General features: G+C 51.2%; 1 protein-coding gene across 1 annotated transcript in view; it reads right to left on the bottom strand.

Annotated features, from left to right (window-relative positions):
• SHANK3 (SH3 and multiple ankyrin repeat domains 3) overlaps window positions 1-25,839 on the bottom strand; it is a 346,038-nt gene that overhangs the window by 42,169 nt on the left and 278,030 nt on the right. Inside the window, exons 18-20 of the mRNA XM_032196507.1 lie at window positions 7,213-7,348; window positions 5,297-5,377; window positions 2,249-2,272 (exon numbers count right to left, since the gene is read on the bottom strand). Of these exons, the coding sequence (XP_032052398.1) occupies window positions 2,249-2,272; window positions 5,297-5,377; window positions 7,213-7,348 (241 nt within the window). The remainder of the gene's footprint in view (window positions 1-2,248; window positions 2,273-5,296; window positions 5,378-7,212; window positions 7,349-25,839) is intronic.

The following is a 25,839-nucleotide window of genomic DNA, read 5'->3' as shown; positions in this document are numbered from 1 at the left end:
CTAAGATATCCTGAAACAAAGGACATTGTAAAGGGCAGCAGGCAGACGCTGGCCACCATCACCACTGACCCTTTCTGAGCTTCCTCCACATGCAGCCTGACAGGGTCCAGCAGAGCCGAGCTAACAAAGTTAGCCAGGTTAACTTCGGGTTTGGGCCACCCCCACTCCTATGGCTGCTGGGGCCTGGCAGGGTTCAGTCTGTCAGCTCCATGTCACACTGTGCCAGCTCTACCTTTGGAGGACAGCTGGCTCTGAAGTGTGCCCACCACATCGGTGTGGTGCTGTGCTGAGTCTTACGGGTCTGTCTTGGCATCACGAAGACTGGATGACTCTACCCCAATGGCACAGCTAACCCACAGCTCCAGTAAACTGCACGGGGAGAGGGGTGACCACATGCAGCATTTGCCTGAGGTCAGGGAAAGGCTTGCACCCTTCTGGGCTCTGCTGATCCTAGCGACCCAAGTGACCTGGAGAGCTCTGACCATCAGGCCCCTAATCCTACAAACCCCTGCCCGGGGCTGGTGTGACTCACAGGCCAGCCTCAGCACCTCTGCACCCTGTGGTCACTGCAGCTGTCCACCTGTCTTTGTATGACAGCATTCTCCAGTTATAAAACTAGAAATGAGTGCAGTTGGTGGAGAAGCGAGCCCTGTGCAAACACAGGAGGCAAGTGGTCTTTGCCAAGCAATTCACATGCCCTCTGACACCCACGGCCTTGGTGGCAGGCACCCACGGCCCTGAGGCCAAGGAGCTCCAAGGGAAGCCGCTCAGGCAGCTCCTGGATTTCCTCGGCACAAAACCTCCAGGCCTTTGTAGCAGCCCCCCGGTGCAGCCATGCAGCCCTTTCTGTCTCTGGGGGATCTTGCAGTTCCTCTCCCTCAGAGCCGTGCAGCTCTCGTGGGGCAGTCACCGCACAAGGCTCAGGTGGCTCAGCCTGAGCCGCCACCTCCCAGCGGGGCAGTGGGAGCCTGCTCTCCCCGTGCTGCCACACTGTATGGACCTCCAGCAGCAAAGCCTCAAGGGCCACAGGCTGCTTTTAAAGGACCACATGCTGGGAACACGCCCATGGGTATTTCTGGAAGCTGTTCTGGGCAGCCCCGGGGGGATCTCAGTGCTGTGACAGGAATAACAGCAATGCGCAGCCCTCTCCATCTACCTCAGTGGCTGGTTTTACTCTGCTTTTTGTCTTTTAATACCACCAGAGTGCATCCTTGTGTGGCTCCAGGCTGCTGGGGTGGGAGATGTGGCAGCGCTGTAGCTGCCCTGAGGCATGGGGACGCTCTGGGAATGGGGACAGCCAGCTTCCATGCCAGCACAGCCCTGGTGACCTCCTGCCTCACCAAGGCATGGGACTTCTGCAGTGCCTCCGCCTCTGAGCGCTGGCAGATCTGCTCAGCAGAGAGGTCTGGGGAGGTCCCTGGCAAGTGGCCCCCTCCCACTTGCCAGCCCCATTCAGCTTCTCTGCTATCTCTGTTAGGGTAGAAGAGTAGATCTCCCACCTTTCTGTAGGTTCAGGCTATCAGGACAGAGTTTGGCTGCCGAAAGGCAAAGAGCTGGGGTCAGGACCGCAGGCTGCCCGCAGCCCCGTGCTGGAGACACGTGGAGCAGTGGGCTGCCATGGGCTGGGCCTTCTCGCTTGGTCTTTGTGCCGTCCCTTGTGCACTGTCCCCACGGACACCACGCAGTGCAGCGTTCATCCACGCTCCTGTGCTGCAAGCAGCCTCACCCCAGCCAGCTTGGGCACAGAGATCGTGGCCATCACAGCGGGTGGCCCTCTCCCCAGACCTCCTCCACCCACCTAGCTCCTCTCCAGCTAGCTGGGGGATGCCCCCCGAGCTGCCATCACCCCCTGCCCGCAGAGCAGGTCCCCAGGTATTCCTGGGCGCTGGGAGCAGCAGGACAGCTCGCAGGGAGCGCAGCAGAGGCAGTTCCTGCACAGCATGGCTGTGACCGCAGCATCCTGACCCAGGGGCTGAAGGAGGCTGCTCTGGAGGACCCCAGATGTGGGGACATTCCTGTACAGGCTATTTCCACTGTGGAGTGCACCCAAAGCAAGCATAACACCCCGAGGAAGCCAGACCTAGACATTCATGGGACCTGGCTGACAAACAGGAATTGCTGTCCATGCCCAGAGCTCTGCCTGCCTTCAGAATAAGCTTTCCCGTGACTGTCCCTGTGGCAAGGACTGGGGGACTTGCTGGGCACTGACAGGGAAGGGATGAGCCCCAGGATGTGCAGTTTCACTCACCCCCTTTTCTTCTCCGCATGGAGGCTTGGAATCAAGAAACAAAACACAACACATGAATGGCATGCACAGTTCCTGCTTCCATCCCCAGCTCCAGCCTCGCTCTCTGCCTTCTGTGCCTCATCCCCACACTCTTGCCTCCCAGCATGCTGGCAGGATCCGGCCCTGATGGTCCAGTGTGCGTCTGTTTGAGGCCGCTCTCAGCGGGGCTCTCGTTGTTACGGCTCAGGCAGTGCATGGCTGCAGGCAGGCGAGAGGTGCAGCACCACATGCACCCCTGGCGCTGCCCTCTGGTGCCATGGAGAAACTGGTGTGAAAGTCATTAATGCCTGCTCACTGCAAAGAGACCGCAGCCTACAAGCCTCCCGAGGACAGTTTCCTCCAGATGTTTTAACTGCATCCAACAAAAGCAAGGACTGTGCAGTGCTTTCTTTGTTAGCAGCTTGCTGGAAATCTGCTTTTCTAAGGGGGCTGGCACAACGTGCAGCACCAGAAATTTTAAGGTATCACTGTGGGCACATGGCACGTATGGCAAGCTGCAGGACAGGGACAGGCTTCAAGGAAGAAGGGGCAGGGCCCATCCAACAAATCTCCCCTGAAGAAGCTGCAGGTGGAAACATCCTGCTCACTAACACCAGCTTCCCCTCAGAAAAGAAGACCAGGCTCTGACCTGCACACCGCTGAGGTGCGGGGATGCTGACCTGCATGGAAACGTGCCCTTTGCAGTAAAAGCAGGAGAGGATCAACCACCACAAGACAAAGTGAGGGAGGAGAAACAACCCCATCTTCCCCATGCCAGGCTCCTTGGAGAGGCATGGTGGGGCTGGCTGCAGCATGCTCCCTGACCCACAAGACACAAAATAGGGACTACCTGCTAAAGCTTCCTGGAAGGCATCGTGGCCAAGTCCAGGCATTGCCTACAAATTCCTCTCGTGGGAGAATGAGGCAGTTGTCACTCCCAGCCCCTCTCCAGGTAGAAGAGAGGCAGCATCTAGATGCACACTCCTCAGGGAAACCCAGAGGTCTCACCTTTAATATGTTCTCTGGCGGAGATATTTCTTTGCTTTTTGTGTCTTCCCTTTCCATGAGCTTGCACCCCTTCCCCTCACACCTGGCAGCTGTGCTCGTCCAAACACATGCGAGTGTGCCCCGTGCCCTCACGCGTGTGCAGGTTGTCCCATGGTGATGTCCCACACCCCACGGGCAGGTGTGTGTGCAGGTGTAAGACAAAGTGCTGTGGTTTGTGTGTCTGTCCCCTTGCCAAGGTGCCTGCGTAAAGCCTGGCTTTGACCTGGGCTGGTGGTCACCAAAGATGGGCCCGTGCAGCTGGGGAACATGTTCTCCCAGAGGCAACAGGATGCCTGTGCAAGAAAACACCTATCACACCAGCTAGAAACTGTCTTCAGGACCAGCACCAGGGAGTAAAAATATGAACCCCAGTGCCTGTGCAGTATCTGTGCAAAGGGAAGAATAAAAAGTAGAATAAATGGGCTGTTCTAAATCTTTTCCTAATGGCTGCTACTAAACACAGAGCCTTCGAATTTGGAAAGCAAGGAACAGGTTAGGGTGAAAAACAAGGCTGGGAGCTTAGCATAAAATCACAATGGCCATCAATCAGTTGATGCAAACCCTTGGATACTAAGATTTCGCTTCAAGCCTATGTTTGAGGGTGAACACTAACCCTCAAGGTCTCCCTTCTCCAGAACCCTGCAGGCTATAGAGCCTGGTCATGCGTGTAGCACAGGGAGCAGACCAGAGTGAGGAAGGTCACAGATCTTCCTCCAACGCCCTGATGAAGGGAGGCGTTGGGTCTGTGCCCAGGTTTCTGTCTCCCAGCAGGTCTCCTCCCAGCAGGAGAGCAGCCTGCCACGTGCAGCCTCTGTGCCATGGCCAGCGAGCACAGCAGTGCACACCACCACGTCCTCGCACGGCAAAGAGCTCAGCAGAGAGCAGAAGCAGGAGCCAGGGCAGTCAGCAATGCTGAGGAAGGCTCGCTCGGTAACTCTGCTGGGGCTCTCACCATGGGCTTGGAGAACGCTCGGCTCGCTCCATGTCTGCCCTGCACAGCCGCTCTCAGCAGTGCCACACACGTGTGTACCACAGCTGCGCTCTGAGCTCTCCAAAATGAGGATGGAGACTGCCCCTGCACCTCTTAGTGCCAGGCAGGACGTGGGATGACCACGACGCAGCCCTTCTGCCAGCCAGCCTGCCTGTCCAGTGCCAGCACCAAACCTCCACCGAGCCCCCTGCCCAGGGCCCTGTGGCCTCTGCCACGCACGGGGATGGGGTGCGGTGAGACGGGCACATGAGCCTGTGTGCAGCAAACAGACTGCTTTGGGGGGGCATGAACGCTGACAGCCCTGCAGCCCTGGGATATCAGGGGAGGCCAGGACCCTGCAAAGGTGTGGGCTCGGCAGGGATGTCGATACGAGGGAAGAGCACGGGGCTTCATCACAGGGTACCTGGATGTGAGGATGGAGGGGGCGGGTGGAGGGGTGCTGAGAGAACACAGGAACATGGGGCTGCAAGCTGGGATGCCAAAGCATCTGGAAACGTGGGTAGGCTCTGTAGTGACAGCAGATCGTGTGAGCGTGTGTGCATGTGCATGTGTGTGTGTAAGGGAGGAGGGCAGCCCAGGGGGATGCCAGCTGATCTTGCAGCATGTGCTATCTGCCTAGAGGTAGAGGAAAATAAAAACAATAGGCTGCTCGGTGCACGTGAGGCGCAGGGTGCCTGAAGGACAGGGCACGGGGGAGGTGAGCCTCTCTGCGCGCACACAGAGGCTCCCAGCGCCCTGTCCCGGTCCGTCCACCTGCTGAGGTGGCACCGAGGAGCTGGTCTGGCTCTGTGGGGGTCCTGCGGGCACTTGGCCCCTCGCACCCCGCGCAGCACAGCAGGGATGTCGGTACGGGAGGAGCGCGTCGCCGCGAGCTCACGTTCATGCACCCCTCAGGAAAATGGATGCTGTGCGTGCTGCCTGCTCTCGCCCCAGCCCCCGCATGCTCGTCATGCTCCTCCGCATGCAGGCGCGAGCCCCGCGCCGCCGCTTACCCAGCTCCTCCAGCTCGGCTGTCATGGACTTGGACCGCAGCGTCAGGGTGGTGCTGGGCGCTCTCTTGGGAGGCGGCGGAGCTGAAAGGAAGAGAGACGGCATTTTGCATTTCTTGTCCAGGAACTTACGAGGAGTGGCCAGATGCAGGTGCCACTTCTTCTCCACAGCCTGGATCTCCTCGTACTCGCGGGATGAGGAGTCGCACTGCTGCAGAATCTTATTGAGGCTGCGCGTGGAGGCAAACTTCTTCATCGTCTCGGTCGCACGGTCCCGAGGGCTTGGGGCAGGCCCCGGCGCGGAGGGGCTGGAGGCTGCCGCAGGCACGTGCACGCTGCCCAGGCTCCCACAGCCCTCAGCGGAAGAGAGTCCAAGTCATGTCCCCGGGCTGCTCCTGCCCCCCTGCCGCTACCGGAGATGCTATGGCTATGAAAGCCTCTCGCGAATTAAATCTGTCTCAGGCAGCTGGCTGCCTGCCTGCGGGACTCAGCGCACAGCTTTGATGGCTGCTTCCCCTCCGCACACGCCATGGGTGGAGGGGTAGGAGGGAGAAGCAAGTCCAGGAGGCCTGATTCTCAGTCTCTCATCCCCGCCTCGGCGCGGCGCGTCCCCCAGCGAAACGCAGCCCACCCACCCTCGTCTCTGCCGGCTGGGGCCGTATCCAGGACGGGTGAGGCTCCCGCTGCCCTAGCGAAGCTCTGGAGGCGGCCGGCTCCGTGCCGGGCAGCGGCACATGGCCGGTGGGCGCTGTGCTGGGGCGCGGGGCTGCCCGGGGGTCCCTAGCCAGGCCGGCCCGCGGGTCCGCCCCGGAGGCGCTCCATGCCACGAGCCCACCGGCACAGGGACGAGTTGAAGGCTCTTCCTCTTCACTTCGGTGCCTCCTCCTCGCGCTCGCGCTGTGACAATGCTGGCTTCAACGCTCAAGCATTGCCATGGCAACCAGAGCTTCAGGCTGGTGCTGGCGCTGCCTGCATCAGAGACCCCAACAGGGGCGGATTCAGACAGAAAACGCCAGTCCCACACAGGCCTCCATCACCCACAGGAAAAAATGTCCCCAGCCAGGAGGGACGGGGTGGGTTCCATCCCACAGCACCACAGCCGGGCCCTGCTCGATGGCAGCAGTGGGGCACGGCCCCAGCCCCTGGGCCCTGTGCTGGGGCAGCTCTGAGGGCTGGGCTCAGGCACCAGCAGTGACCAGTGGCTGCTCTCCAGCTACGGGGCTGGGAGCATGAGAAGCAGTGAGTGGCACCGGTGGTGGTCCCGGCACTGGTTCCCAAGCCTCAGCCTTTCCCACAGCTCGTGCTTTTGTGCAGCGGCAATGTAATTACGGCGCTTGGTGTGAGCGTGCAGAGCTGCCTCCCTCCCCCATGCCCGGTGTGCTGGGTTGGGAGCGCCCCTCTGCTGTCCCCGCTCCCCAAAACCACCACGGCCCCCCAGGCACCTCCCCACACACGGACCCACGCAGGTGAGAGCAGGGCCGGGCAGGGAGAGCCTGCCCCGTGCCGGCTGCTCCCAGCACACCCCTGCCCTCTGCAGCTCTGTGCCATGATGTGCCCCTGCCCTGCACTGCTGGCTGCCCCTCTCCCGAGGGCTGCCCTGCCCCAGGAGCACATCAGCCTGCCCTCTTGGCCCCCCTCTGGCAGAGGGTCTCGCCTCTTCCCTCAGTGCCTGGGAACAATGGGGCGAAGGCCCAAACTATCCCTACTGCACCACTCCCCACACGTGTCCGTGCTGTGAGGACCAGCAGGGTTCCCACACGTGGCACTCCCCACTCCCAGCAGCCGCAGTGCAGCAGCGTCCTCCTGCACGGCTGCTCCATGCCACAGCTCCTCCCGGCATGGCCACGGCGTCTGTGAGCCCACTCACGCCCCGGCAATGCCAGACCCCTGCTCGCAGCACCGCCAAGCTCCGCACTTACCCTTTTTCCGAACAACTTCTTCTGACTCTGGCTTGCGGCTGACGGAAACAACTTTCATCACCAGGTGATTCCCCCCTTGCCGGATGAGCGAGACCACCTGCTTGTGCCCCACCTTCACCACATTCACACCATTCACCTAAAAAAAAAGAGAAACGGTCCACTACAGAGATGGCTCCAGAGATGCGCCAGGCCAGCACAAGCAGCACACGGTGGGACAGCCGCCAGGCAGCAGAACCTCTGCCTTCTGGTCTCAGCTTTAGTGGCCAGGGTTACCCACCCTTTGTTAAAAAAAAAGCCAGGTTTGCGCACTTCTGCATTGACTTTTGAAATGTGTTGTGTATTCTAGGACTGCTATTACTCTGGATACAAGATAATGAATGATGGCAAATAAGACACAAGTGATTTTCTACGGGCAGGGCTACGGCAAAAACAGAAACACTTGTGTTAATATTTACACTTATATTTATGTTTCCAGAAGTGAACCACTCAAAAGATAGGTAACAAGAGTATTTAGGTTACCCATAATTTCAAGATCAGAAGCTTTATATCCAGGCTGTTGCATGCCACAGGCTTCAGGTCTCTACTCAAAGACACCAGGAGATGAAGAATTTAATGTTCCCGAACCCATTCCCTGCATCTTCCAACTGCCACTGCTTACCCCCCAGTTCCTACATTAAACTAGCATGAAATCAAACTTCAGCCGCTGGTTCTTGTGATACCTTTCCTTATTGTGCAGCACCTTCCTCACTACCAGCCTCACCCTCTGGACCTCACCCGCTGTGAACAGAAGTACAACAACTGAAATGCAGAACTGTCCTGGATGGAGGAAACTTTGACATTTCAAGAGTATTTCCCTTGCATTTGTTCCAACTCCAGCTGGAGATGTTTCATCTTAAAGTCTAAGGTGTTTTTATTAATACTAATTTGGGTAAATGTTGCTGTTTACATAATTAGAACTATGTAGGTTATTATAGCACTTGTAATTCATGAGCCGTAGTGCGGTCTTCTGTGAAACACCATTAAAAATACAAAAAAGAAAATGCATTGAAGGCAGTTCTGAAATAGAACATCAAGATTTTCTAAGATGCAAAGCTTTTGAAATACCCATTTTATTTCAATTATTTCTCTTATCCAACTTTCATGAAAATACAGGTTTTCCTCAAATAATAGGATTTTGCTGAAATTACCAGCCTACTCTAGTTAAATCACCTCTAAACCTTCTTTTTGGATCAGCTGTATTGGACGGATTGAATTCTGCAGCATGGTTATCCTGTGTTTTCTCCCAGTCCTGAACCACTTCAGGAATTATTCCTTGCAAGCAATTTGGATTTTCAAAACACATCTAAACAGCAGACTCTGGGGCTGCACAGCATCCCCCAGTGCCAGCCCACTTTTTGCCCTGTTTCTTTCATCTAAGGCCCTTGTTTACCCTGCTCTCTGCACCTTCAGAGCCACCAGCCCCTGGCCACTGCCCCTGCCCGCAGCTCTGCCCAGGAGGCAGAGCCACGTGGGGCTGATCCATCCCGGTTCCTCCCTCTGCAGACAGCCCTGCTGCCGCCTGTCCAAACACTTCAGCCCGTGGGTCACCGTACATTTAATTAGCAGCGACTTCAGGTTCATTTCTAAAATGTTTATGAAAGCACTGAGTAGCATCAGGTCTTGAACTAAATCCTGGAGAGACCATTAGAAGCACGAGCCAGCGATGATTTCTCACTGACAATTACTTGTCAAGACCTGTCATTTAGCAAATTTGTGAACCACTTAACATGTGCTCCACTGATTTTGTACACCATGGACTTTGTAATGGGTATGTTGTACAGTAGTAAACAAAGGCCCCCGTAAAAATCTATTACATCTGAGCAGTTATCTTTACCAAACAAATCTGACATCTCAGAGAATGAAATTAAATTTGTTTTATGTGATTTTCTGGTGTTAATTATATTCTACTCTTTAATTCTTCATCAACTGCCTACAGTATTAGAGTGTCCATTTTTGCCAGAAACTGGTACCAGGCTCACAATTTTGTAATGCAATGGATAATCTCCCTTGCCCCTTCTAAGCACCAGTGCTCTGCCAGTCTCCTGGCATTTCCCCAGTATCATAAAATTAAAAAATGCAAAAACTGAAAAATTACCACCTGGAAGATGCTGACAGCTTCACTTACTAATGGTTTGGAAAGTATTTCATCATCTGCATGTGATACAGGCACATCACCCTGCTCCTTTCCAAATAAAGAACAGAAATACTGATAGAACACGCCTGTGCTTTCTGTTTCATTTTTAATCATCCAAACACGTCCACCCAAATGGGCAGCAGTTCAGATTTTTTAGGTTAGTCCAACAGAAAGAAGCAGGAGTGGGAAGCTCTGACCTTGTGGGCTGTAAAGGTGATATTTCCACCCTCTTCTCCATCTTGTTGCATCAGTTATGGCAGAAGCCAGAGGACGTGGTCTCCAGGAGAGCATTAACTCCTGTGGCTCCACCTGGCAGAAGCCCCATCTGGTTGGGACCCAAGCATCCATATTCTGTCGGTATTCTGGCAGGCTGCTGAGGTTTTTGCTTACAGTTCAAATGACAGATGGAAAATGTGGATTTTCAATTGTTTATACCTTACTGAGACCAGGGATGAAAAAAGCTACCAACATGGCCAGACAGCTTTTTGCCCAATGTGTTTCAAAAGTGCCCACAGATGGACAACTCCTAAGCAAGCCGTAAGACACCAATTTGCGTTGTACAGCGCAATTTCATTCCACTGCTGGGCAATCCTTGACTGATGAGCAGCAGAGAGAGCAACACTGAGCTTACGAAGCACCCTAAGGACCCGGCCATGAAAGACAAGAAAAACATGATGCTGGGCACTAAGTGCTAAGGCTCAGCGCTACACTTGTCCAGGGAAGCTGACCTGACGCTGTGACTCTGAAACATCCTTGGCCAGAAGGACGTCAACCCGCAGCCACAACCAGGCTGGCCAGAAATGTGCCAGAGCCACGTTAGGTTACAAAATCTGCCAAGGAAAGCTCGATCACTGGCGTGTGAATGTGAATAATTTGGCCTATGGGAAAAAATAACATCTCTGCCGCTGATTAGGAGAGAGGGAACAGCACATTAAAGGTCTTTCAGTGACAACCGCAAAGTATTAGTCACATGTTGCCAGGCCTTTTATGTGAAAGATGGAATAAAACCAGACAGGTCTGCAAAAACAGGAAGCTGTAGCTAAACCTGACCCGCAGGAAATGACATCCTGCAGAAAGCTGGTAAGAAAAGCAGTCAGGAGGCTAAAATAACACAGGAGGTCAAGAACGAACACCATGCCACAATACAGCAAAGCTAATCACAGAGGAGACTGGACAGACAATTGCATGCACCATAAATTCAAAACTGCATCGACTCAGTATGGCACGGCAAGCTGCATGTTCCAAGACCACAGAGCTGGTTTTATAACCTATAAGGAGCTGAGGTCTCATTAGCAAGCCAGTGGTTCAGGATACCGCTCAGCAGTGGGGAGATCTGGCAGCAGACAGCACCTTTCAGCCTACCTGCAGGCTGCTGGATGAAGCCACAACAGCCAGAGACCTCCGGCGTGAGGCGCCTGGCAGGGAGAAGAGGCTGCGGTTTGCTGATGATGCTGATCTGCTGAACCCGGAGAATATCTTAGCCAAGACATCCCCCCGCCTTCCAGCAAGACTGAAACGTCAGAAATGCATTCTCAGGAGCACAATACCATCTCCCACAGGAGGAAGAAAAGTACTTAGACAAAAAGAGGAGGCAGCGAAATGAACAAAGCAAACTGTTTCATCTCTCTGAACAGACCCACTGCACGGAGGATCCCTGTCATGCAGACAGCCCTGGGCTGTCTGACGACGTTCGAGTGACACACGGGAATCGCCTGAGACACACACAAAAATCAGTTTTTGGTCCCAGTCTGTGAAGTGCAGATATTAATTTTCAGGACTGGCAGCTGGGAGTCCTCCCCTTGAATTAAACACTCCAAGCACTTGCTGGCCATCAAACGGGGAGGTGTGTCAGAATGGGAAAGATCAGACACACAGTGGTAGAAACATGACTAGTTTTGATCCATCAGTCGAGAAAAACTTCCAGTTTCTTGGACACAGCTGCCTGACGAGGATGCCCAGCTCTTGGAGATACACTTTTGGCCTGGAAGAAAGCCAAATCAAGAATCAAACCATGCAGAAAGTGGCTACAAAACATCCATGCTCAGAAATCTGAGGATGCTATGTCAAAGTCTGTGGCCACTATAAACTGATGCAACTATTTTTTGAGTAGCCAAACGATGCAACAATGCTGATGAAATCCAGGAGGACCCCCAGGCTGAATAAATGTGCATAAGGTGGCAAATGGGTCACCATGAAGATAAATGCAAAGTACTGCTTTTAGGGAAGATCCATCGGAACCATGCTACACAATGCTGAACATGGAGTTGGTGGGTACAGCTCCAGAAAGGTTTTGGAGCTGATGCTGACGGCTCTCAAAATCATGGGCATGGTGCACAACAGCAGCCAAAAAAACCACCACTAACCAACAAAATATATCAGAATAGAGATGGAAAGAAGGCAGGCAATGCCATTTGGGGCTATGCTGATCCTGCACATGCAAGCCTTCAGAGCTGTGTGTGGTTCTGGATCAGCATCTCAAGGGGGAAGTGGTGGAGCTAGAGAAGGTCCGGGAAGGACAGCTAAAATAGGGATGGAGCAACTGCCCTACGATGAGAGGCTGAGAATGCTGGGACTCTCCAGCTTGGAGAGGAGAAGGCTCAGAGAGACACACGGCCAAGGCTTACAAAGCCAGCCAAGGCAGTGGATACTGTAAATGCAGATCTGCTCTTCACCAAATGGTGCAGCATTAGAAGGAGAGGGCTCACAATGAAACTAGTGGCAGACCAGATACAGACAAAGCGAGTCTGTCAACAGACAAAGCAAGCCTTCTTTACACAGCAGGCACTGGTCTTCCGGATTCATGGAATGGGAGGCCATGGAGGTAGACAGTGCTGTCAGATTCAGAAAGAGATTAGATGAAGACCTGGAGGGCAGATCCATGCACAGATACTAACAGGACTGAGCAGGATCATTCCTGCTAATGTCCCCAGAACAATGATGTTGGATGCTGGAAGGCATGCGGGAATGGACAACCCAAAATGGCCAGGCACACATGCTCTCCTTAAGAGCATCTTCTAATGCTCCTGTCACAGCCAGGGAACTGAGCTAATGGACCATTAATCCGGCCCAGCAGGGCATTTCATACTTTCAGTCTAATCCCTTTCAGCGGTTGACAAGGATACAAAACTTCAGCAATCTGTCACAGGAGAAAGCCAACCGTACCCTGGGCTGCACCAGCAGCAGGGCAGCAGGGCAGGGAGGGGATTGTCCCCTCTGCTCCACTCTCTTGATACCCCACCTGGAGCCTGCGTTCAGCTCTGGGCTACGATGCTGGTGAAGGGCCTGGGACACAAGTCCTGTGAGGAGCAGCTGAGGGAGCTGGGGTGTTTGGTCTGGAGACGGGGAGGCTCAGGGCAGACCTTATTGCTCTCTACAACTGCCTGAAAGGAGGGTGTGGGGAGCTGGGGGTCAGCCTCTTCTCACAGGTAACTGTAATAGGACCAGAGGGAATGGCCTCAAATTGCACCAGGGGAGGTTCAGGTTAGAAATTAGGAGACATTTCTGCTCAGAAAGAGCAGTCAGGCATTGGGACGGGTTGTCCAGGGAGGTGGTGGAGTCACCGTCCCTGGGGGTGTTCAAGGAGAGGTTGGACGTGGTGCTTAAGGACATGGTTTGGTGGTGACATTGGTGGTAGAGGGATGGTTGGACCAGATGATCTTGGGGGTCTCTTCCAACCTTAATGATTCTAGGATTCTGGACTCTTAATTACCCAAAAGATATGAACCAGTGAGAAGCAGTTTGGAGAAATGCACATTGTTAATTTAAATTAGAAGGGCTGAGTTCTGAAGAAAGACTGAAAGGACCACACTTATGCATGATGTGGTATCTGTACCTTCCTTACGTGGTATCTGTCTGTACCTTGCAGTATGTGAGTGCAAGTAGGTGAGAAGGCTGACCTGACAATAAATCACCACAGTAGTGCAAATTCCCAGGAATAAGAAGAGTTTCTTAGAGGAATGTCAGCTCTGAAGCCTGAAATAAGGTTCTTCTGCAGAGCTCTGTTATGTCCTTCTACCAGGAGAACACCTGGTCCAACAACCAGGAGATGCAGACTGCTAGACAGAACCCAGGGCCATAAATCTTCACCAGCAGGAACAAACCTGGATGCCACTGCATGTTCTGATTGCCAACTTTGTCCCTTCAGTGTTTCAAAACTCTCATGCTGGAGAAAGCTTCCAAGATACTCCAGATCCTAAGTCACTCCTTTTGGGAACTTGAGCTCTAAATTCTTTCCCATGCCTCCCAGGCAATCTCATTCTCTGGGCATAGCATGTACTGGTGCAGAAATGCTTTGAAATGGGATTTTGCTGAAATTCATGATCACAGTTATCCAGGGGAACTTCTGTATATACACGGAGACCTGCCATGAGCAGGATCCCCAGAACAGACCCCCCACAAACCAGGCAATGGAACTCAAACCTCATCGAGTTTAAGATGACCCTGCCCATGGCAGGGGGTGGGCTGGGTGATCTTTAAGGTCCCTTCCAACCCAAACCACTCCGATTCCAAGAATTAAACACCTGTGCACCAGGGCTCCTGCCTTCATGTGCTGAACAAGATGGACTCCTTAAGCCTCCCAAGCCTTTTTTCATGTTGTGAATCACTTTGAGGCCCTTGTTCGAATTCCACTCAGTAACTTCAGATTCATCCTGTGGTGTAAATTCCTTACTTGCACAAAGTAATGCTTTAGTAATCTTCCAAAGCTGCAACTAGATATGTAAGTTCACATAACTCTTAAAGCTTATCCTTTACATATACAAACAAAACATCTCTGCCACATCCCACGCAATCAGCTAATGTTAACACAATTATCTTGGAGAAACCCATGTCTTTTGCTGAATTACATTTTCCAGGGTAATCTCATACTGTGTAACCTGCAATCCTTGCTTGCAGACACGTTACATTGCATGGGCTGCTGGAATATGGCTGCTTCGTCAGGAAAGCCCGACCATTCTGCAGCAGTGACTTTACAGGTAGCTATTCCCCCACCATTTGTGACACCTTCAGTCCTTACAAATGCAGCTTCTTTGTCACTATTTTGAAACAGTGATAGAAGTGTTGAGCTGCAGGAATCAAAAACTGAAGCCTGGTTGGGAATGGCTCCACGCACTGGTACCTTCTCCTTAGCAGATGCTCTCTGAAATGCACCACTGAATGATTTTGTAAAGAATCTAAGCCATACTCTCTCTGTTAATTCCACTTAATGTACGTTTATTTATACACAAATCACATGGCTATTAAGGAAGTCAAAACATGCTATGTAAACGCAGTCTTCACTTTAACCAGTCCTATGACGCTGTCAAGAAAGGACAGCAGGTTTATTTCCACTTTCCATGGAACCACCCTGTATTTTACTACCTGTATTTTCCTTCCCTAATTCTTTGTCGTGTTCCAAATTGTTCTTTATTTTATGCAGCACTGGTGTTGATCTAAACAAGCTGCAGTTTCCTGAATCACCTATTTTATACCTTCAGAATATTAGAATAGCAACAGCCCTCTACCAGCTCTTTGAAATTTCATAGATTAGCAAGATTTTGAGGTATTAACATCAGTGGTTCAGACAACTCCTCAGCAAGGCTCTTTTAGACACTTGGGTATATGTTATTCAAGACTGTTAATTTGAGTATGTTTATTTTTAGCAAATACTATCTCACTTTCTCCTTGGTTACAGCTGGGAAACTTTCTGTTCCAAGCACATCATATGGATAGATACATCCTCCTGATTTGTTCCAAACTCAGAACAGAACATTTTTACTTTTTTTTTTTTTTTTTCACCAGAATATGCAATTTTATCATTTGCATATAGAAATGGATCTCTACCAGATTTTTTTTTTTTTTTGCCTCTAATGCTTAAAAATTTCTTATTATTTTTACATATTGGCCTTTGATATTTCCTTTGGCTTCCCTTATCAACCTCCTACGTACTTTAGCTCAAATTATCTGCATTTCCTTCCCTTTTACTTGCTAACCTTTCCAGTAAGAAGGGGATACTGTGGCTATAAGTAATATTTAACTGCTCCTTCATTATCTCACTGAAGAGGGGCGATGTCTTGCCCAGCAGTTTTTTTTTCTTCTCCTGACTTTTGGGCTGCATTTAGCAATGCGTCCTCAAATAACCTGTAGATTTTCTTCATTATGTAAAATTGATATACCCAAATATCAAAAACTGAGATTCAGAAAAATGACACTCTCCCATCCTCAGTAGAAGCTCACAGGTTGCTGACATGCTCCGCACATGTAAGTTAAAGCAGATCACGACCATCAGATCTACTACTACTCCTGCACATTTTTATCAGAGCCATCAATTCTTTTTTTTTTTTTTTTTTATCATGTCAAATGAAATTAATACGAGATTACAGTATCTTACACCAAGAATATTTCACGAGTGACAGAAGAGGTATTCAGAAAATGCTCCCTGGCTCAACCAACTTCTGACATGTGGTTTTCTCCTTACCCATATGGAAAGGCAGCCAACAGGGTCTTATCAGTACCAAACAGGCACAACCCCAGACCAGGCAGAGGTCTACACACCTGACTGTTTGGGCAGTCATATCCCAGGTCAATCATTAATTTCAATTTTCTTTTATTCTAACAATGCTTTTGTACAACTGTGTAGCATAGACATATATAATGAAAATATCCACAGCTTTATATCCATATTTGTATTTGATGTCCGTAAGTTTTGTGCGTATATGCACATATGCATGTATAAAATGAAAATGTACTTCCAAAGGCTGTTTACATCACTACTTACAGGCTCCTCAAGGAAAAATCCAAGTATCTAAAGATGGCCAGGCTCAGAGGAAGGTAAAGAAGGCTAAATACTGCAGACAGTATTCTTGAGTACTGGTTAGATAAGAGAAGACTTCCAAAATCCCATGCCCTGATAGGTCAAAGCTTTGACATTATACCCTTCGTTATACAGCTAGTCCCATACCTGTGGCACTTCCCCTGCCTGATGTCGTCCCACTGACTCCATTAGGCAGGTGAGCACTAATTGCATAAGTGTAATTGCCCGTGTGCATTTTGTTCTGGTGCTGAGCATGGAAAGGCAGTCATTTGGGTGCCCTATGCAGTATCTACCAGGCTCAAATTCTGCTTCATTCAGAGATATCTCACAAAGCCCACTGCTGAGCTCTGCACGACCCCTTTATCTTTGCAGTTTGAAAGCTTCCCTCAAGAAGCAGCACATCTTCATACTCCTGCATTTCACCCAGCTAGATGATATTCTAACATCCACATCCACTCCTCCTGCCTTTTAAAGATTATCTGCCAATAACCAGAGCATTGTCCACAAGCACTTCAAACTCTGATGTATGCACATCCAAGGGCTCAAGCACCGACACTTTATGCCTTAGCAGTATCTGTAGGATTTGCTGTCCCAGTCTGTCTGAATGTAGCATGAAAGGGAAGAGCCCACCCCACTCCTATACTTTTGCCAAACCTTCCAGTTCCAAGTGAAAGGGCCCAGAAAACGTGCACTGGATCCGTATTCCTAGGAAAATGCAGTCCTGATCAGGTAACCTTCCCTTCTCCTTCAATTCTCCTATTTACGTGCATCCTTCCTCCATGGGTCTGCCATGCAGCATCACCAAGTGAAGAAGCTGCAACAGGAGACTGAGTTCCCAGCCAGGGAGACTACAGCACTGCTCTCCCCAACCCTGTGTCTCACGTGCAGGCTGCAGCACTGGCAATGTTAGTGTGGTACACGACAACCTTCAGAATGGAGACACCTCTCAAAGGCAACCTGGAGGACACGAGCCCTGCTGAAACCCTGGAGAGCTGCTGGCAGTTCCACCCCAGCTACCACACACAGTCTTCCACTGTGCTGCTCTCAGTAAGACAGCCTTTGCACTCAGATCCTCCCTTCTCAGATACCTCTGCTGCAACCCACAGGAGATGAGGGCATCTTCCCCCATGATTCTGTCAAATGGAGAGTATTTGAAAATGGAGAGAGCTCTGACTTAAAAGGACAAAGCTCAGGCAAGGAACCAGACACAGTTCAGTTCTGCTGGGTGACGCTTTCCTGCAAAAAGGTGGGAACCTTATTTATGACTTTGCTCATTACCCTAGTCAACGTTACTGTCACAGGGAAGGCGTACTGGTGATACACCCAGGAAAAACCTGCAGCTCAAATGGGACTACAGGGCTTTGTGGCCAAGGGTGATGGAAATACAGCAAGAGCATGTTCCAGTTGTGTTGTCAACTGAGTCTGTTTGCAAAAACTCTTCTGGTTGAAAGAAAGAGCTGCTGAGGAGTGCACACATCCACCAAACCAATGTCTGGTTTGCATCTGATGCTGCCAGGTACAATTCAGCTTCCTTGATCCAGGTGCCTCCAGGCACCATCTTAAGGATGATGGAGGACTACCAGGAAGAGAAAGTCTCTGTGACCACGAAAGAGAAGAACACCTTTGTGAGCACACTTGCTGATGTGAAAAGAAGGATTTTAAATTAAGTTCATCAGAGAATGGGGACCTGAGCCCACAGATTAGACAGGTATGGAGGAAAAGGTCCATAGGGGACATTCATATTCTTGCCCAGAGGACTGAGCATCCGGAGACCAGGTTCATTCAGGTTCCCAGAGCATGGACAGCAAGCAGAAAGAACTACACATCCTGGTGTGGTCCCAGGGCTACGAAATGGTTAGACTCACTGAGAGTCACTGAGGACAGCCCTCATTCATCAGGAGGTGGCCACAGCTGCCTGTAGGCTGTTCGGGAAGGACAGGGAGGTGTCCCCATGTGATGGAGCTCCTGACTGCACTGAGCTGCAGTGTGAAGGCACAGCGGTGCCTCCTGAGAGCCTCTGGGTCCAGGCAGGGAAGGGGAGGGATGCTGGGTCTGTTACAGATACCCAAGAGGAGGTGGTGGCTGAGGCTGTCCACAACCAGCTAGGGAAGTCTCGCAAGCCCTCATCCTCTCCACGATTCTGACTACCCGGACATCTGCTGGGAAGACAATGAATCACTGGAATCCAGGAGGGTCCCAGACCACTGGTGACAATCTGCTAACATGAACACTGGAGGGGGTTGTCAGAGCTGACCCTGCTTTACTTGCTGCCCACCAACAGGGGAAAACTGGTGGTGAATGTGAACACAGGGCAGCTGGGGCTGCAGGAACTGCCAGAGGGCTGTGTTCAGGATCTGGAGGAAGGCTGGAAAGGTGAGTAGCAGAATTAGGATCCTGAGGTCCAGGACAGACAGTGGCTTACTTAGGGAATTGCTGGCACATAATTCCTGGAAAGCAGCCACAAAGGGAAGGTGGTCCAGACCAGAAAGGAAGAAGGATCTGGGCCCAGTTCACATGACCAAAAAATATAAAAAAATAAAAAAAATCAGCCTATAACTACTTGCAAGGCACCTGGAGATCAGTGAGCCAAACTCTTCGGGAAGTAGCAGATAATGGAATGAGCACAGCCAGCAGCCACAAACTGCCTTGGGGCATCCAGGCTGGACTTGGACCTTAGGAGCAGAGTGGTGCAGCCCCACAACAAGTCACCAGAAAGTCTGCAGCAAGACAACTCTGCGTGATGGGAAGTAAAATAAAATGCATATTCCTTGCAGAGACTGGTCAAGTTATACCACCATGTAAGTACAGTTGATGAACAGTCACAGTGTGGCTTTCTGGAATATGCACAAGATAAAGCCAGGCCTAGATGAGTAGCACAGGGTTGGGTGTATGGCACAACACCCTTGCCTACTGGAATATGGCTTAACACACCAAAAACGATGGCCTCTGCAGTGATGATCTTGAGGCAAGCCTTAGCACTGTGATGAAACCTTGTGCTACTGAAGTTCTTGGCCCACCATGAACTGGAGATGACTTCTGTGAGCCAGACTGACTGCACTGAGAGAATGAGATGGGGGAAACGAACCAGATCTCTTCCTGAGGCAATGGAAAGATCATGCTCAGAAACATGTCCAAAGGCTGAACCTCCAAAGGTTAAGTGTTGTATCAGGAGGGGTTTCTTTCCTCCATGTGTGCTGGTGGAAGACTGCAAACATCACCAAATCACGGCTACCTCAGGATCACTTCTGAGTCTCCAGAGAGGTCAGCACCTCAAAGTGTACAGACACCACGGAAGTCTCTGAAGTCACCCTAGAGAGGCACTGCTGGTTTCTTGTCAGGGCTTTGCCACCCATAATCCCAAGAAATACCTGTGGTGATTGCACATCCAGCTATATTCACAGCGTCGGTAACACTCCAAGGTCAGCAGTTCCTCTGAGAGAAACCCCCGACAGCACAGAGAGCACATACTGAGTGCTCCACGGAGCGGCTTCATGTTTGGTATTTCTCACCTGCAGTGCTACAGAAAATGTGCTTTTTGCCAAGAGTCTGCAGTGCTGGGATTCACTTGACAGAATGTGCTGTCTATAAAATGGGCACCTACCCCAGAAAAATTGCCCTGCAATCCCTGTCCAGACAGGGAAGAGCTGGTCAGTGAACCTGGCAGACCTTGAGTACAATATGTCACATCCTAAGGCAGACCTCAGGTTAGGTCAGATGAATTAATTACTCCCTGAATTCCACTATCACATTTATTTGGATTCTGCAGACAGAATTGGCAGCCTAGACAAGGCTCCCAGATGTAGCCACCCAGGTACGTGCAGCCTGAAGAGAGGCGAGATGAATCCCACCACAGATCTCTACCAAAGGCAGGGAATTGAGATCACCCGCAACTCTGTTGTCACAGCAGCCCTGTGGGTAATAGGACCGCAGCTGTATTTAGGAAATTAGAGTGCCCCAGGAAATGCTGGCACCTGGAAATGTGAACAAGAACATTGACAAGCCAGTGTCAGCCAAGCTAACCAGAGAAAATCAGCCACACAGCTTCATGTGAGAGTTGGCTTCCAACCACTCTACTTGGAGCACATGTGATGGAAGTACAGTTAGGGAGATGCTGAGTAAACACTGAGGTTACTTATCCAGTTATTTCTATACATAGAAATAGCGTGGGAGGTGGTGATCTCAGTGCTGGAAGATCAAGGGCAGAGCTCAATGCCTCTGATCTGTCTGCCCTAAGCAAGCAGAAGCCCTGGAACTTTCTGTCCCTTCACATCCCCGAGCAGCCCCTACCAACCAACACGACAGTCAGGCCTGCCTGTGGCTGAGCTGAACCACACTCACCACAGACAGGGCAGGTTCGTCACTAAGAAGAGAGCATGGCCTTTTCACTGGTGATGAACCGGTGCTCTTCCTTTGACCTGAGGATATACAATCACTTAACTCGGTTCATGTTTTTACTTTAGCGTTAAGAATCTGAAAATAGGATCTTTTTGTTCGTGGATCAGCAGATAACAAAGATACTGAGCAGGTACTGCTGAAATTTCACCTGGGCTGTTTTTCTGGCAATTTGGGTAGATGCACTTTTTGAAGCTCAGGGCTCTTGCTAGGTAAATGAACACAGCAGGGAGCATGCCCACCTGAAAGTACAACCAGCCATGCAGTTTGAAGCCAAACAGAGTGGCCGTGTATACTGGGTCTACGTGGCAAAGGTTTGCTAGACGAGGGGGTGTAGGGATGGCTTCTGTAAGAAGAGTCCAGAAGCTGACCTGTGTTAGATAAGGGCCAGCTCCAGCTGGCTCCAAAGGGGACCCACCACTGGGCAGAGAAGAGCTAATGAACGATGATGGCTGTGCCTCTGTGAGAGCAGACTGAAGAAAGGGGAGAAAAACTGCTGGGGAACAGCAGCTGGGAGAGAGGAGTGAGCATCAGTCCTGCAGCCCCCAGGTGAGTGCAGCAGGAGGCAGGAGGTGCTCCAGGCAGGCAGCACAAGTTCCCCTGTGGGTTGTGGAGAGGCCCCTGGTGGAGCAGGCTGTCCCCCTGCAGCCATGGGTCCCACATGGAGCAGATCTCCACGCTGCAGCCCCCCCATGGGTGGAGGAGCCCCCGGTGGAGCAGGTGGATGTGGCCTGGAGGAGGCTGCAGCCCATGGAGAGCCCCCGCAGGAGCAGGCCCCAGGCCGGAGCTGCAGCCCATGGAGAGGAGCCCACATGGAGCAGGGGGCTGGGGGGAGCTGCTGCCCACCCGTGGGGGACCCGTGATGGAGCAGTTTGCTCCTGGGGGATGGACGCCGTGGGACGGAGCCGTTTGGGATCTGCTGCCTGTGGATCAGTAGGATCACGTAGGATCAGTTCAGGAAGGATGGCATCCCGTGGGAGGGACCCCATGGGGAGCAGGGGCAGAGAGGGACTGAGAAGGACCGTCGGAGACGAAGTGCTATAGACTGGCCACAGCCCTCATTGCTTGTTCCCCTGTGCTGCTGGAGGATCACACAGAAGAGGTGGATGTAGTGGGGCACGTGTTTTTAGTTTGCTTATAGTTTCTCACTGTTCTAGTCTGCTAGTGGTAGGCAATAAATGACATCGATCTCCCTATGCTAAGTCTGTTTTGCCTGTGATGATAATGGGTGGGTGATCCCCTTGTCCTCATCTCAACCCTTGAACCCTTTCCAGCGTATTTTGTTCTCCTTTGTCTTTGAGAAGGGGGAGTAGGAGAGTGGTTGTGATTGAGTTCAGCTGCCTAGCTGAGTAAAACCACCACACCATGGCAGGACCAAGGATGGAAAAGAGGGCTATGAAGTAAATGAAAAATTACATCCTAGAGTGAGTAGCAGCTCATGGAAATATGCTGAAGGACTGCAAGACTGACAAAAGCAACCCAGAACAGAGGGGCTGCCAGCGTTCTGAGTTCAGCCAGCCTGAAGGACAGCAGATAGGCAGGAATGCTCTGTCCAGGCTCATAATGGGCATGAAAGCTGCACTTCACGCACCTCTCTGTTCTGCTTGTGTGATATGCAAAATGATCCGTGCATTCCACCTGTCCTGCTGTCTTTATTCTCCTCAGTGTGTCAGATGCCCACCACCCCTCTCACAATCAGGTGCCAGACATCTTACAGTTTCCCTACATGCTTACAATCTAGACAGCGGGTAAAATCTCAAGTAATAACGGAAGTGCGTTCTGATTCCCACCCAAAATACGCTGCAGCAAACAAGGGCTGAGTCAACATACAAAAGCAGAAGGTTCAGCGCTTGTTACTGATGCATATGGCTTGCTGGGATTTAAAAAATGAACCTGTTCAGTCCAGTACGATGAAAAGGCTTAGGCTTCCGGAGAGAGAGGACTTCAGGAATGACAAAGGAAAAAAGAAGAAGCAAAAAAAAAAAAAGGAAAAAATGAGATGGTATCTCTGTGAAATAAGAGCAAGGGCCAGATATTCCAGTCTATTATGTTATTTTAGAGTTGCAAATGCTTCTTGGAAGGTCAGGGACTTGGCTGCTGTAAGGCCTCAGCAAAATTTTAAACACACTTCTAATACTTGAATTTCTGTTGATAGATGGCATTGCAGGACTGAGGTTACTTCCTTCCACAGCTCCAGCTTCTTCTGCCACAGCGCAGAGACAGGAGAGGCTCAGAGGCAAAGACACACGAGGCAGCCAGGCAGCCCAGCCCAGCCAGGGCTCTGTTAAAACTGGGATCAGCAGGAGACAAACCCCAGTGGCAAAGGGAGAGCAGGCAGAGCACGTGAATACGTAATGCCTGCAGACACAATGACGGGTTGTTACTGTTAGATTACGCAATTAAAGGCTAGTCACCATAACCACAAAGGAGCAGAGAACAATGGCAGGTGGAGGAACCCAATAACCCGGCCAGTGCTAACGGAGCACCCTGCCTCAGCTGCTCCCAGGGCTACCACAGGAGGAGCCTCGGCCCCAGCCCAGCCCCGACACCCACCAGGTGAGCTGATGGGAGGCTCTCTCCAGGCCACCCTGCAGACCGAGGGGCATTACTGAGGGGCACAGGACATGTTATGGGCTTCCAGAAGGAACATTCTGGGATTGTGCAAGACCTGCTGAGATCAGTGAAAGGACAAAAAGCTGGAGAAGGAGGGATGATGGTGAATCAGGTGAGAACAAGCACAGGAGAATAAAGGGAGGAGATGTGGAAGAAGCCAGCCGAGGGTAAAGAGGTCACTGGTCAGAAGGACCAAGTGTCTGAGGCCAGCTTCTGGCAGGTCCAGTGCATCAGGAGATCCAAGCACCAGCAACTGGAGTGGGTCTCAAGGGTTCACATACTCAGGTGCCAGTAACCAGCAATCCATATTGTCTCCAGGTATGCATATATGCATATAGTCTGTGTTGACAGGCTTTCGTTCTGGTAAGTCAGTGGGGAGGACATGGTCAGGCCACCTGTCTGATTGTGCCTGCAGCATGCAATGCGTTTTCTCTTCTGTGTGGCAGGCTGTGTGCCTGTGGGTGTATGGTACATCTGTACGTGTCCCCGCTGGGAACACATGCTAAACCTTGCTGCTGGCTGAACCTGGGAACCTGGAGCTGCAGCGGCCTTGTATTTCCTGCGTGACTTAAAGCTCCCGATTGTTACCAGGGAGTTGGCACTTTCCTGCTTCAAGATTATCTTTGTCTATTCTCCCTGGAGGTGTCTGATGAAATTTTCCACCTTCACACAATTAGGCAGAAGTTTTACAGTATGAACAGAGACCAGTTTCACTGGAGAAAGTATCAGGTGAGGACACCAACACTAGTACGTCCGTGCAATTTTGATCTGAATTTAACACATCTCTAATACATACACCTGGACAGGTTGATGAAAATGTGTCTTAGAGACCCGTATGAGGCTCCAAGCCATATCACAGAATCTCTCCTTCTGAATATTGCTCTCGGGATGTAGCTTTACATTGCAGCAAAGGTAATGTGCTCATTCTGAACCCATTTCCAGCTTTTCTTCCCAGGGACAACACACATGCTCACTGCTCCTCTTGCAAAAGATTTAATGATCCTGCAGCCACAGGGGAAGTCAGCTCTCTAGCTGATGGAAGGAAATGGTAAGCTGCTGAGGGCAGGTTACCAGCTAAATACACTTGTTCTGCAGCTGAACATCCAAATTGGGAGGGAGAGGATAGGGACTGTGAATCTCAGCCACAATGAGGCTACTGTGCTGCAGTACTCACCTGCTCATCCCACCCCAAGAGGCTTTATACACATCTGAAATTCCTCCTTGCTTTACAATGTTTATAATACTAGGTATCAGAAAAAGGAGCAGCTCTGTAATGATTTTGTCAGGTTTATGCCGATTGGTGTTTCACCGTGTCTCTTTAGAGGCTACAGAAGACACACTAACAATGCAGATGACGCTGCTTGCAATGGTTATTTGGGTCGAGCAGTCTCCGCCAGCACCCCCCAGCTCACAGCTTTTGGGTGATGTTCGTGCTGTAAGACCGTGCCCTCACAGCACATGGCCCCCTTCTCCCCTTCCTGCTCTGGTCACCAGCTGTGGGTTCACAGCAGCACACAGCCCCACGTCCTCCTGCCTGCTGGCAGCAACAGGGTGCACGTGGGCACGGTGCCGCCTGCGGGCGTTTCCACTTTGCACGAAGGCTGCAGCACTCAGTGCCTCACCACAGCACATCACGACTGGTCCCCTGCTCTTGATGTAGGCTTTCCAACAACCACTCGTTCAGCTTTGAGTCTCACAACGGAGCCTGAGGCACTTGGTCTGGAGGGAGCATTCCTAGAAAGAGCCCACAGAGTAGAAAGATCCCACAGAGAAGGGGGATCCTGGTGTGCTGGGCAGCTAGCTGCCTGTTACAATAGGGATGACCACCCATCGAAGACCATTTTTCACTATAAGCTTCAGACTGTGGGATGAGTTGCAGCTGCTGGGCTGAGCAAAGCCTCACCACCGCCTTCTCCAGTCCCAGGAGCACTTCTGCAACTGGTACAAATTCACAAATTCACCTACACCACACACAACCACAACTTTTATCTTCACACTGGACCAATGCAGCTGTAATATACTGCATTACTGTGTTTAAAGCCTTATGGTTTTTGCATGAGAAAACATAAGAAAGAAAATCCCATGGCATGCCTGTCCTTTCCCTGACTGCACACAGTCTGTTCAGTGTGCACTGTTGCATACTCGCTGCGAGAAACCTGACCACACAATTCACCTCTGCTTTCCCCATGGCGTTCCCTTTCCCAGCCCCACCTTACACACACGGCTGTTTCACAGACTCAGTGTCAATTCGGCATCACTCCACCTCTTCTGCGACCATTGCTCCCTTGGTAGAGGCAGGATTTGCCTCACCCCACTGCCTGCACTGACACCATACATGCTCCGTTTGGAGCAGGCTCCCTGGGAACCCTTTACAATGTCGGCACAGCAGCAGACATCTTGACTGAGTGATTCACAGACATTTAAATCTTTTCTTAACCACCTTATTGCAACAGCCTTTTCTCTGGCTCCAAGAAATGCAGACTTGGCCTATTCATACTATATCCATTTGGCTTGGATTCTGAACATAATTTTCATTTTCAAGTACCACAGTAATTTCTCCTACACTTCTCTCCTATAGCGATGAAAATCCCCGTACACATTAACAAATTAATGTTATCACTCTCTTTCAAATCACTCCTTAGAACTATCCTCTTCTGTG

The sequence above is a fragment of the Aythya fuligula genome, chromosome 1 (genome assembly GCF_009819795.1).
Source record: "Aythya fuligula isolate bAytFul2 chromosome 1, bAytFul2.pri, whole genome shotgun sequence".
NCBI classification, from domain to species: Eukaryota; Metazoa; Chordata; class Aves; order Anseriformes; family Anatidae; genus Aythya; species Aythya fuligula.
The sequence above is the reverse complement of the archived record's forward strand: the minus strand, read 5'-3'. Positions and strand labels throughout refer to the sequence as shown.